The sequence below is a fragment of the Lampetra fluviatilis genome, unplaced genomic scaffold (assembly GCF_964198595.1).
Source record: "Lampetra fluviatilis unplaced genomic scaffold, kcLamFluv1.1 SCAFFOLD_910, whole genome shotgun sequence".
NCBI classification, from domain to species: domain Eukaryota; kingdom Metazoa; phylum Chordata; class Hyperoartia; order Petromyzontiformes; family Petromyzontidae; genus Lampetra; species Lampetra fluviatilis.
In genome coordinates, this window is record NW_027621370.1 from 1 (window position 1) to 14,236 (window position 14,236).

The window sequence follows — 14,236 nt, forward strand, 5'->3', positions numbered from 1 at the left end:
GCGAGATTGACGTGAGCGAAGAGCAGTGAGCGAAGAGAGAGTGAGCGAGAAGAGTGAGCGAGAGAGAAGTGAGCGAGGAGAGTGAGCGAGGAGAGCGAGAGAGTGAGCGAGAGAGTGAGCGAGAGAGTGAGCGAGAGAGTGAGCGAGAGAGTGAGCGAGAGAGCGAGAGAGTGAGCGAGAGAGTGAGCGAGAGAGTGAGCGAGAGAGTGAGCGAGAGAGTGAGCGAGAGAGCGAGAGAGTGAGCGGAGAGTGAGCGAGAGAGTGAGCGAGAGAGTGAGCGAGAGAGCGAGAGAGTGAGCGAGAGAGTGAGCGAGAGAGTGAGCGAGAGAGAGAGAGTGAGCGAGAGAGTGAGCGAGAGAGTGAGCGAGGGAGTGAGCGAGAGAGAGAGTGAGCGAGGGAGTGAGCGAGAGAGTGAGCGAGAGAGCGAGAGAGTGAGCGAGAGAGTGAGCGAGAGAGAGAGAGTGAGCGAGGGAGTGAGCGAGAGAGTGAGCGAGAGAGACGAGAGAGAGTGAGCGAGCGAGAGAGTGAGCGAGAGAGCGAGCGAGAGAGAGGTGGGGGCTTACATGAAGCAAAGTAAAATAAAATTACAAAATGATGAACGAAGCAAAGTGCCGACTACACCGAGCATCTTCTTGTTTCCACTGATCGTAAAAAAAAAGAGAGAGAGATGGAGAGATGCGGAGAGAGTGAGGAAGGGAGGGAGGGAGGGAGGGAGGGGAGGGAGGGAGGGAGGGAGGGAGGGAGGGGAGGGGAGGGAGGGAGGGAGGGAGGGAGGGAGGAGGGAGGGAGGGGAGGGAGGGAGTGAGGAAGGGAGGGAGGGAGGGAGGGAGGGAGGGAGGGAGGGAGGGAGTGAGGAAGGGAGGGAGGGATGGAGGGAGGGAGGGAGGGAGGGAGGGGAGGGAGGGAGGGAGGGGAGGGAGGGAGGGAGGGGAGGGGGAGGGGAGGGAGGGAGGGAGGCGTTTTCCTCGCGAGTCTCTGTAAGCGGCGGTCACCGCAAGGCCTCTGTCAGTGGCACCAGCGTCTGTCGGGGCGAAAGCCTCCTCCTCCTCCACCATGTCCACCCCCTTCCCTCTCACCTCTGTCCACCTCACAGCGTGTTCCTCACCGCCTCACCGTGTGGGAACGGAAGAGCCCTCACGGCTCATCGGATTCCTCCGCTGTGAACAAAGTTTCCGATTTGATTCACGTTGGCTTCTCCAGTGACAAGTGTCCATCCTCCCCTCCCCCCCGCCACCCCCTCTCTCTCTCCCCTCTGCGTGCGTATGTTTGCCGTACGTACATGTCTGTTGTGCACACGTGTTTGTACGCACGTCAGAGGTCGCAAACGGGTTTTGATTCCTTACCCGTACCCGTACCCGGCCGCACCAGGGTCGCAAGCGGGTACCCGTACCCTACCCGATACCCGGCTACCCGTACCCGGCCGGGTATCGGGTAGGGTACCAGCGGAGTTGTTGGACGGCCGAGCCGAAAGCCGCTGCTGCTGCTGCGAAGATGAGCGGAGTTTGCGTGATGATGGTTTATACAGACGATGATTCATGAATATGACAAGAGTTTGTGTGATGATATTCGTAGGTTTTTTCGGTAAAGTCACGTAGGTAAAACATTAAAATTAATAAAAGTTAAATAAAATAAAAATCACGACGTTTCGGAGGCAACACAAGCTTCCGTCTTGCCTCCGAAACGTCGTGATTTTTATTTTATTTAACTTTTATTAATTTTAATGTTTTACCTACGTGACTTTACCGAAAAAAACTAAGAATATGAATCCTTGCAGTCGCGAAAGCTTCAAATCTAGAATTGTGTCATGACGTTTTATAAAGACAATGCTTTATAAAGACGACGATTCACTAAGACGAACAGAGTTCGCGCTACGACGATTCACGCTCCTTGACGCGACCAGCGAGCTCCCGCCGGCTACCGTTCGTCCCACCGTCAGCCACCTCGCCTCACCGCGTCTTCCTCACCCCCCCCACCGGGTGAACAGGCGCGGCAGCTCCCGGCGTGCCGAGCGAGCCGTCGGACGGACTCCACGCGAGGGGTGGCGGCGGCTCGCTGAGGACGGGGGACCCGTGCCTAGCACTCTACTGGGAGGACAACAAGGTTGGTACCGCCGGGGGGGTGGTGGGTGGGGGGTGACCGCTCGCAGCCCGGAGTGCTCCCTCCAAGTAGGGCGTGGTGAGTGTGGTGAGTGTGGTGAGCGTGGCCAGCGTGGTGAGTGCTGGCGTGAGCGTGGTGTGAGCGTGTTGAGCGTGGTGAGTGTGGTGAGCGTGGTGATGAGTGACCGTGGTGATTGTGGTGAGCGTGGTGAGTGAGCGTGGTGAGTGTGGTGTGCGTGGCGTGTGCGTGGCGTGTGGAGCAGCGCCGGTGGTGCGGTGAACTTGCCACGAAGCGTACGCAGGCGAGCGTGCTAATCGTAGGTGCGGGGGGAAGGACAAGAAACTGGTCTCTGCGTGAGTCGATGGGTGTCTGGGTGAGACTCACACAGAGACCCACAGACTCACGCAGAGACCCACAGACTCACACAGAGACCCACAGACTCACGCAGAGACCCACAGACTCACGCAGAGACCCATAGACTCACACAGAGACCCACAGACTCACACAGAGACCCACAGACTCACGCAGAGACCCACAGACTCACGCAGAGACCCATAGACTCACACAGAGACCCACAGACTCACACACAGACCCACAGACTCACACAGAGACCCACAGACTCACGCAGAGACCCACAGACTCACACAGAGACCCACAGACTCACACACAGACCCACAGACTAACACAGAGACCCACAGACTAACACAGAGACCCACAGACTCACACACAGACCCACAGACTAACACAGAGACCCATAGACTAACACAGAGACCCACAGACTAACACAGAGACCCACAGACTCACACACAGACCCACAGACTCACACACAGACCCACAGACTAACACAGAGACCCATAGACTCACACAGAGACCCATAGACTCACACAGAGACCCATAGACTCACACAGAGACCCACAGACCTCGCATCGGCACAGTTGGGGCTACGTACGGTGCAAAAGAAGTTGAACGTGGCCTGGGATTTATAGGCAAGGGGGCGGGGGGGTAGGGGTAGGGGGGGGTGCCGGAAACATTTTCCCCGACCAATTATAACCAGGCACGGGGGAACTCCGCGGAGTGGTGTGACATTTCGCGGGCAACTTGTAAAGGCAGCGACCACGTTGTTAATGAGACGCTGACATACGTGGTGGGGGGGGGGGGGCGACAGGGATGGCGTGCCAGGTGAAGGGGGGGCGACGTTGACTGATTGAACGGGTTAGACGCGTGGGTGGTCGTAATGTGTGAATGTCAGAGGTGGGACAAAGTCATTGTTATGCAAGTCCAAGTCGAGTCGCAAGTCATCAAATTCATGACTCGAGTCTGACTCGAGTCCAAGTCACATGACTCGAGTCCACATCTCATAGGTGGGACAAAGTCATTGTTATGCAAGTCCAAGTCGAGTCGCAAGTCATCAAATTCATGACTCGAGTCTGACTCGAGTCCAAGTCACATGACTCGAGTCCACATCTCATAGGTGGGACAAAGTCATTGTTATGCAAGTCCAAGTCGAGTCGCAAGTCATCAAATTCATGACTCGAGTCTGACTCGAGTCCAAGTCACATGACTCGAGTCCACATCTCATAGGTGGGACAAAGTCATTGTTATGCAAGTCCAAGTCGAGTCGCAAGTCATCAAATTCATGACTCGAGTCTGACTCGAGTCCAAGTCACATGACTCGAGTCCACATCTCATAGGTGGGACAAAGTCATTGTTATGCAAGTCCAAGTCGAGTCGCAAGTCATCAAATTCATGACTCGAGTCTGACTCGAGTCCAAGTCACATGACTCGAGTCCACACCTCTGGTGAATGTTGTGTCGTTAAACCCGCCACCACCCGGACAATGGTAGCGAGGGTTCGTCGCAATTTTGATTCGAAGTTTTTCGCGACCGCAACGAAACCACGCTCGTTGGGAAATTCATAGAAGTGGAATAACAGCCATAGAGGGTTCACGTGGGGATTGGCTTGCCGGTCCCGCTTTGTAGCCAATAAGGGATGATGAGCCAGGCATGTCAGCAGGGGTGATTGGCCTGGCCGATCCGGGGCCCCAGCTAATGGGGAGCCGGATCAGAGGCGTGTTCCCGGGATTGACAGGGAACCATCGGGAACGGTCAACGCTGTCTACGGAGAATTGGCTGGGGGGTGCCACGTGTGCGGTGGGGACTTGGCGGGAAGTCTGCCCTCTCTCCGTTGTCTGTCGGCAACGGAGAGAGTGTGTGTGTGTGTGAAGTGTAACTGTGGAAGTTGAAAATTAAGAGGGCTGATTCCGGAAGCCGTCTCAAGAAGGATCATTACAGAAGCACGAGTGTGTGTGTGTGTTGCGAGCGAAGCGTGGTGACCAATTGATTGTCCGTCTCCGTGACTTCGCCGAAAGCAGCGGAGAGCGTTCAGCAGCGCCGGTGGCGTGTCGGAGAGTTAACCCCGCGAACAAGCGCCACCACCACAACAACATCAACAACAACCAACACCACCACCACAACAACATCAACAACAACCGCCACAACAACATCAACAACAACAACCGCCACCACCACCACAGCAACAACAACAACAACCGCCACCACAACATCAACAACAACCACCACCACAACAACATCAACAACAACCGCCACCACAACATCAACAACAACCGCCACAACAACAACAACCGCCACCACAACAACAACATCAACAACAACCGCCACCACAACATCAACAACAACCGCCACCACAACAACAACCGCCACCACAACAACAACATCAACAACAACCGCCACCACAACATCAACAACAACCGCCACCACAACAACAACCGCCACCACAACAACATCAACAACAACCGCCACCACAACAACAACAACAACAACTGCCACCACCACCACAGCAACAACAACAACCGCCACAACAACAAGAACATCAACAACAACCGCCACCACAACAACATCAACAACAACCGCCACCACAGCAACAACAACAACCGCCACAACAACAAGAACATCAACAACAACCGCCACCACAACAACAACCGCCACCACAACAACAACATCAACAACAACCGCCACCACAACATCAACAACAACCGCCACCACAACAACAACAACCGCCACCACAACAACATCAACAACAACCGCCACAACAACAACAACAACTGCCACCACCACCACAGCAACAACAACAACCGCCACAACAACAAGAACATCAACAACAACCGCCACCACAACAACATCAACAACAACCGCCACCACAGCAACAACAACAACCGCCACAACAACAAGAACATCAACAACAACCGCCACCACAACAACATCAACAACAACCGCCACCACAACAACAACAACAACTGCCACCACCACCACAGCAACAACAACAACCGCCACAACAACAACCGCCACCACAACAACAACAACAACCGCCACCACCACCACAGCAACAACAACAACCACCACAACAACAAACGCCACCACCACAACAACAACAGCCACCACCACAACAACCACCACCACCACCACAACACCCGAATCAGTCGAGCGGCAATATCTTTCCATCGGTTGCGTAACGCTGCTGTGTGGAAGCTACCTGGTCTGTCGCTCCGCACGAAGCTTCAGGTCTTCTCGGCCACGGTCATTCCCTCCCTTCTCTACGCTTGCGAAACGTGGACCCCCCTAGTGGAGCATCTTCGCCGGTTGGAAACATTTAGGCTGGCCTGCCTACGATCCATCCTGGGTTTAACCAGGCTGGATTGTGTGAGGAGCTCACAAATCCTTGAAAGATCTGGGCAAAGTCCCATCGGTGAGCTCCTCCGGCAGGCAAGGCTGCGTTGGCTGGGTCATGTGTGAAGAGCTTATAAATCTCACCCCCTCGTGTACCGTGCCGGCCTTCATAGGTGCTCGCTAACAGCTAGATTTACTGTATCAAGTGAATCTGGCTGTGACTGTCCCACCTGATGACGGAGACTTGTGTTGCCTCCGAAACGTCGTGATTTTTATTTTATTTTATTTCCATTATTACTTTTATTAATGATACAGCTATCGTGCTGTGACGGTCCCACCTGATGACGGAGACTTGTGTTGCCTCCGAAACGTCGTGATTTGCAATTTTATTTTATTTCTATTATTTTTATTTTAATACTTTTTACATCTACGTGACTTTACCGAAAAAACCTAAGCGGATGAATCCCTGCAGTCACGAAAGCCTCAAATCTAGAACCACTCACCATCGTCATCCTCATCGTTAATTGCCTGAAAACATCTTGCGAACGAAAAGCCAAGCCTAGTAGCAGCAGCAGCAGCAGGCATCCTCCTGAAAAAGAGTCACATGACTCAGTGTGTCTCGCTTTGATGAATAAGTTAAACATTGTGATTATCGTCATCGTCGTCATCATCACATAAAACATACTCGCCGTTGCAGTTTCAACTTTCGGTGATTTGGATTTTCGTCTGCAACGCAGGCAAAGACAAAGATCCCCCGTGTAGCCTGTAACAGAGTGTAGGGGCAAGTGCTGTTCGCGAGCACACGAGGTGGTGGGTGGCCAGCACCACGCCCGGCCGCCTTTGTCTCCCCAGTGGCGATGTTTACACACCGCGCCAGGTACTCATTCGAGGCTGAGTCGACCTAGGGGATGCCCAGAACGGGTTCAGATAATCGTGTTGGCCGTGAGCGGGAATCGAACCCGGGGTCGCCGGGTTCGTAGCGCAGCGTGGCGCTAACTGGGCACAAGCAGCAGCAGCAGCAGAGGGCTTTGTGAATGATATCATTGATAATTGTTTTTTTACCCTTCTATCTGGCAACAAAACTGACACCTTTTTACAAGGAGTCATGTTTGCATAGACCACAATACCTGCAGTCATAATGCAAACAAAAAACACAACTCTGATAATGTGCACTGTCCTTGAAGTTGATTGGTCCACACCCGAGACAGCTTTCCTTAGAGCCTAGTCTCACATGGTGTTGGACCAGATGACGCCAAAAGGCGCACAACTCAAAGACAATGCACCATCAGAGTATGAGAGCTCGGGGCAAGCATTTACACCATTGGAACCTCAAGGACAGTGCATACATTATCAGAGTTGTGTTTTTGTTTGCATTATGACTGCAGGTATTGTGGTCTATGCAAACATGACTCCTCGTAAAAAAGGTGTCAGTTTTGTTGCCAGATAGAAGGGTAAAAAAAAACAATTATCAAATTTTTTACTGGCAAATGAGGTTCCCATAGTGAAGGATTTCATTGAGGAATGGCAGGCGTTCTGTTTGCTTGGGAGCGTTTAGTTTGGTAATTAGGCCACAAAGCCACCACTTAATCTGCCCGTCCCACGTTTTTTTGTCCCAGTATTGACGTCGGTAAATTCACAGACACCTTTATTAGTGATTGGAATTTGTATTTCGTTGCTGTCAACCCCCCTTATCAGTTGCCCGACCTACCTTATTAAAGAGCAATTGGTCACGCATTGTGTCCCTTGTGCATCTCAACGTTCATCCTGCAGAGTCCCATCACGAGGGAGAAACACAAACACAGAGACACTCACCACCACTACACTCACCACTACATTCACCACTAGTACACTCACCACTACACTCACCACTACACTCACCACTACACTCACCACCACTACACTCACCACTACACTCACCACTAGTACACTCACCAGTACTACACGCACCACTACTACACTCACCACTACACTCACCACTACTACACTCACCACTACACTCACAACTACACTCACCACTAGTACACTCACAACTACTACACTCACAACTACTACACTCACCACCACTACACTCACCAGTACTACACGCACCACTACACTCACCACTAGTACACTCACCACTAGTACACTCACCACTACACTCACCACTACACTCACCACTACTACACTCACCACTACACTCACCACTACACTCACCACTACACTCACCACTAGTACACTCACCACTACACTCGCCACTACACTCACCACTACACTCACCACTAGTACACTCACCACTACACTCACCACTACACTCACCACTACACTCACCACTAGTACACTCACCACTAGTACACTCACCACTAGTACACTCACCACTACACTCACCACTACACTCACCACTACTACACTCACCACTACACTCACCACTCACTCACCACTACACTCACCACTACTACACTCACCACTACACTCACCACTCACTCACCACTACACTCACCACTACTACACTCACCACTACACTCACCACTACACTCACCACTACACTCACCACTACACTCACCACTACTACACTCACCACTACACTCACCACTACACTCACCACTACACTCACCACTACTACACTCACCACTACACTCACCACTACTACACTCACCACTACACTCACCACTACACTCACCACTACTACACTCACCACTACACTCACCACTACTACACTCACCACTACACTCACCACTACTACACTCACCACTACACTCACCACTACTACACTCACCACTACACTCACCACTACACTCACCACTACTACACTCACCACTACACTCACCACTACACTCACCACTACTACACTCACCACTACACTCACCACTACACTCACCACTACACTCACCACTACACTCACCACTAGTACACTCACCACTAGTACACTCACCACTACACTCACCACTAGTACACTCACCACTACACTCACCACTACACTCACCACTACTACACTCACCACTACACTCACCACTCACTCACCACTAGTACACTCACCACTACACTCACCACTACACTCACCACTACTACACTCACCACTACACTCACCACTCACTCACCACTAGTACACTCACCACTACACTCACCACTAGTACACTCACCACTACACTCACCACTCACTCACCACTACACTCACCACTACTACACTCACCACTACACTCACCACTACACTCACCACTACACTCACCACTACTACACTCACCACTCACTCACCACTACACTCACCACTACTACACTCACCACTACTACACTCACCACTACACTCACCACTACACTCACCACTACACTCACCACTACTACACTCACCACTACACTCACCACTACTACACTCACCACTACACTCACCACTACACTCACCACTACACTCACCACTACACTCACCACTACACTCACCACTACTACACTCACCACTACACTCACCACTACACTCACCACTACACTCACCACTACACTCACCACTACTACACTCACCACTACACTCACCACTACACTCACCACTACTACACTCACCACTACACTCACCACTACTACACTCACCACTACACTCACCACTACACTCACCACTACACTCACCACTACTACACTCACCACTACACTCACCACTACACTCACCACTACTACACTCACCACTACACTCACCACTACACTCACCACTACACTCACCACTACACTCACCACTACACTCACCACCACTACATTCACCACCACTACACTCACCACTACACTCACCACTACACTCACCACTACTACACTCACCACCACTACACTCACCACTACTACACTCACCACTACTACACTCACCACTACACTCACCACTACACTCACCACTACTACACTCACCACTACTACACTCACCACCACTACACTCACCACCACTACACTCACCACTACTACACTCACCACTACACTCACCACTACACTCACCACTACTACACTCACCACTACACTCACCACTACACTCACCACTACACTCACCACTAGTACACTCACCACTACACTCACCACTACACTCACCACTACACTCACCACTACTACACTCACCACTACACTCACCACCACTACACTCACCACTACTACACTCACCACTACATTCACCACTACACTTACCACTAGTACACTCACCACTACTACACTCACCACCACTACACTCACCACCACTACACTCACCACTACTACACTCACCACCACTACACTCACCACTACTACACTCACCACTACTACACTCACCACTACACTCACCACCACTACACTCACCACTAATGCACTAACACTAATACACTAACCACTACCACACTCACCACAACACTCACCACTACAAACCTGTCAACCCCTTATCATTGCCCTACCTGATTAAAGACCAACTCAGATCTTACTGGTCACGCCGTGTACCTTATACATCTCAACGTTCATCCTACAAAGTCCCATCACGAGAGAAAAACACAAAAAAATAGACAAAAATTACGTTACTGAACAAAACCTGTTTTTTTTAATGTATCAATGTTGATCGTTGATCTCAATGATGCTACTCGTCATGCTGTGACCTTGCATGCTGACGCTGCTGCTGCAGCTGCCCTCTTGATGTGTGGATTCACACACTAAATGCTGCAAATTGACAACAATCAACACGGGCAGTGACGAAGGATTAAGCAAAACGCGAATCGCTTAATTTGGCCGCGCAATTACTTGTGCTTTCACGCCGCCGTATCGGGACCTGAAAAATGAATTTCCCTGTACAAAGAATACGTGGGGGGGGGGGGTCGATCGCATGGGGTTGACACGGCACGGAATTTGTCCTGGAGAAACCCGATGAACCATGAAGCTCTTTGCTCACAGATATCCAATAAGGACATGGGGGGGGGGGGCGGGGGGTGGGTGTCCGAAAGGCGCAACAGTAAAGGATACGAAAACTAAAAAAAACGATGTGAGTGCAAAGTGTAAGGGGGAGGTGAGCAAATCGCTGAAATTAAATCAACTAAAACACTAAACTACGTGGGTTATTTTTGTATCACCAGGTGAGGCCTCACTGAGCTACTCGTTATTTTTCAGAAGCGCCCCAGCCATCTCGAAGTGGCTTAAAGCCACGTGGAAACGTCGGGCGTCCAAGCAATTATCTGAACGCGTGCATCATTTATGTATGCGCTTGTACGCACTGTGCGTGTTAGTGTGTGTGCGTGCGTGCGTGCGGAGGAGCGACGCTCACAACAACGAGCGGAGCGCCGGGTGGCTAAAGCGCAGCAAGTTGGCATAGTAGGGGGCAAAGGTGGTGCATCAGCCAGTCGTCTCTGTCATCTCAGTCAGTCGACCCGTGGCACCTGCTGGGTCTGCCCCGTGACCCCCTGCCAGCGGGCGTTCGACACTTCACGTGGTAGCCTCAAGGTGCACATGGCCTGGCACAAGCGTTGTGGTGACGTCACCGCCACTTAGTGGCGAATGGCGGTTGTTGTTGTGTTGGGGAGCGGTGGTGCAGCGGTTAGCGCTACGCTGCGCTATGAACCTGGCAACCCGGGTTCGATTCCCTCTCACAGCCAACACCGGTGACGATTATCTGAACCGGTCTTGGGCCTCCCCTAGGTCGACTCAGCCTGAAATGAGTACCTGGTGCGGTGTGTAAACATCGCCACTGGGGAGACAAAGGCGGCCGGGCGTGGTGCTGGCCACCCACCCCCTCGTGCGCCGTGCCGGCCTTCATAGGTGCTCGCTAACAGCACTTGCCCCGACAGCCTGTTGCTCCTGCAGTTGTGGAGTGACTCATGTAGCAGCTATGGCTGCAGGGTTTTGGTGGTACATGTTGTTTATGCCATTTATTGTGAAAATTCCGTCACAGTTCCTATGATCACTGTTCCATTGCTTTCATGGCTTTATTTTGGTGATTTCGAAAAGTGTTTTTGGTTTAGCCATGTTTTTGGTTCTTTCGGTAAAGTCACGTAGAAGGGAAGTAATAAAATAATAAAAATAAAACATAAAAACATAATAAAAAAACATAATAGACCTGGTTTTCACCTGAGGACGGCTGCTTGCGTTGTGGCCGAAACGTCGTGAGAATTATTTTATTATGTTTTATTTTTATTATTTTATTACTTCCCTTCTACGTGACTTTACCGAAAGAACCAAGAAGATGAATCCCTGCAGTCACGAAATCTTCAAATCGAAATTTTATTATGTTTTATTTTTATTATTTTATTACTTCCCTTCTACGTGACTTTACCGAAATAACCAAGAAGATGAATCCCTGCAGTCACGAAAGCTTTAAATCGAAATTTTATTATGTTTCATTTTTATTATTTTATTACTTCCCTTCTACGTGACTTTACCGAAAGAACCAAGAAGATGAATCCCTGCAGTCACGAAAGCTTTAAATCGAAATTTAGCCATGTTTGTTTGTTGTAGTACGGAGTCAGACTGATGGCCTTAATCTAAGTTGTCTTGTGGTTGTTGTTGGTTGTTTGACTTGCATCCCACTGGGATTTTTGCACACAGCGTTGGTGTACGGCTCTTGAATCGGATGCAACCGCAACAAAGAAAAAACATAAACATGAACAAAAAACATCTTAAGGTGAATATGTGACTGAGTGCAAATAGAAATCCAAGAAAAGACAGTAAAATATTGCAGAAAAAAATCACCGTACACCAACGCTGTGTGCAAAAATCCCAGTGGGATGCAAGTCAAACAACCAACAACAACAACCACAAGACAACTTAGATTTGTACGATGCTTAGGCCTGTGTTCTTGGCCATGGGTCTCCGTTTACTTGGTTCGATTCTTCGTCATGATCATCCAAGCTTGGGGTCAGGGATATCTCAGCCGTGGCCTTGGTATTCTTAGGTTTTTTCTTCGGTAAAGTCACGTAGGTAAAACATTAAAATGAATAAAAGTAAAATGAAAATCAAATAAAAATCACGACTTTTCGGAGGCAACACAAGCTTCCGTATTTCTTAGGTTTTTTCGGTAAAGTCACGTAGGTAAAAATGTTTTATTAATAAAATAAAAATAAAATAAAAATCCTTGTATGACCTTGTTATCTCGGCATCTCTTTAGGAAGGCCAGCATCTCGAGAAGCTGTGACTTCTTGTCTCGTTGTCTGTTAAAAACTCTAACAGATAGTTGGAATTCCTCCCCGTAGAGGGTTTTAATTCTAGATTTGAAGCTTTCGTGACTGCAAGGATTCATATTCTTAGGTTGTTTTTTCGGTAAAGTCACGTAGGTAAAAAAATTAAATTCATAAAAGTAAAATAAAAATACAGCAATCGTGTTGTGATGGTTCCACCTGAAGACGGAAGCTTGTGTTGCCTCCGAAACGTCGTGATTTTTATTTTATTTTTATTTTACTTTTATTCATTTTAATGTTTTACCTACGTGACTTTACCGAAAAAACTTAAGAATATGAATCCTTGCAGTCACGAAAGCTTCAAACCTGGCCTTGGTGTTGAATCAAACGTGCGCATATCACGTGCGTGCAATTAGCGTAAATTGCAAATAATCGATTCCCGCGCGCGTGATTCATTGCGAGTACGGTGAGCACAAAGAATCGATTTGAATTGATTAAGGCCTTCACATTGTTTCGTGCCGATAAGTCTTGTGGCTCGATCGAATCTTGGTCCGGCGCTCACTCCATTGGAGGTCCCGAGAACAGTTACAAGACATTTCAGATTTCCGTGGCAGAAGCCGGTCCCTCGATTGGATGAGCAATTTTACTGAATTCTAGATTTGAAGCTTTCGTGACTGCAAGTATTCATATTATTAGGTTTTTTTCGGTGAAGTCACGTAGAAGGGAAGTAATAAAATAATAAAAACAAAACATAACAAATAATAAATAAATAAATAATATGATAAATAAATAAAATAAATTAATATTATGCTATTTATGTTTTGTTTTTATTATTTTATTACTTCCCTTCTACGTGACTTTACCGAAAGAACCAAGAAGATGAATCCCTGCAGTCACGAAAGCTTGACATCGAAATTTTATTATGTTTTATTTTTATTATTTTATTATTTCCCTTCTACGTGACTTTACCGAAAGAACCAAGAAGATGAATCCCTGCAGTCACGAAAGCTTGACATCGAAATTTTATTATGTTTTATTTTTATTATTTTATTATTTCCCTTCTACGTGACTTTACCGAAAGAACCAAGTAGATGAATCCCTGCAGTCACGAAAGCTTTACATCGAAAAATGTTTGAATTAAAATTTATAAAAGTGAAATGAAATAAAAAATCACGACGTTTCGGAGGCAACACAAGCTTCCGTCTTCAGGTGGAACCGTAGTATATATACGGGGTAGTATCTCTTGGAATTTCTCTCACTTGATACAGCTATCGTGCTGTGACGGTTCCACCTGAAGACGGACGCTTGTGTTGCCTCCGAAACGTCGTGATTTTTATTTTATTTTTATTTTATTAATTTAAATTTTTTACCTACGTGACTTTACCGAAAAAACCT

At 48.9% G+C, this 14,236-nt stretch overlaps 1 protein-coding gene across 1 annotated transcript in view; it reads left to right on the forward strand.

The window, feature by feature from the left end:
* Nucleotides 1–1,093: 1,093 nt before the first annotated feature.
* LOC144955151 (uncharacterized) overlaps nt 1,094–14,236 on the forward strand; it is a gene marked incomplete at its 5' end in the record, with an annotated part of 37,485 nt that continues 24,342 nt past the window's right edge. Inside the window, 2 exons of the mRNA XM_078885474.1 lie at nt 1,094–1,199; nt 1,985–2,100. Of these exons, the coding sequence (XP_078741600.1) occupies nt 1,094–1,199; nt 1,985–2,100 (222 nt within the window). The remainder of the gene's footprint in view (nt 1,200–1,984; nt 2,101–14,236) is intronic.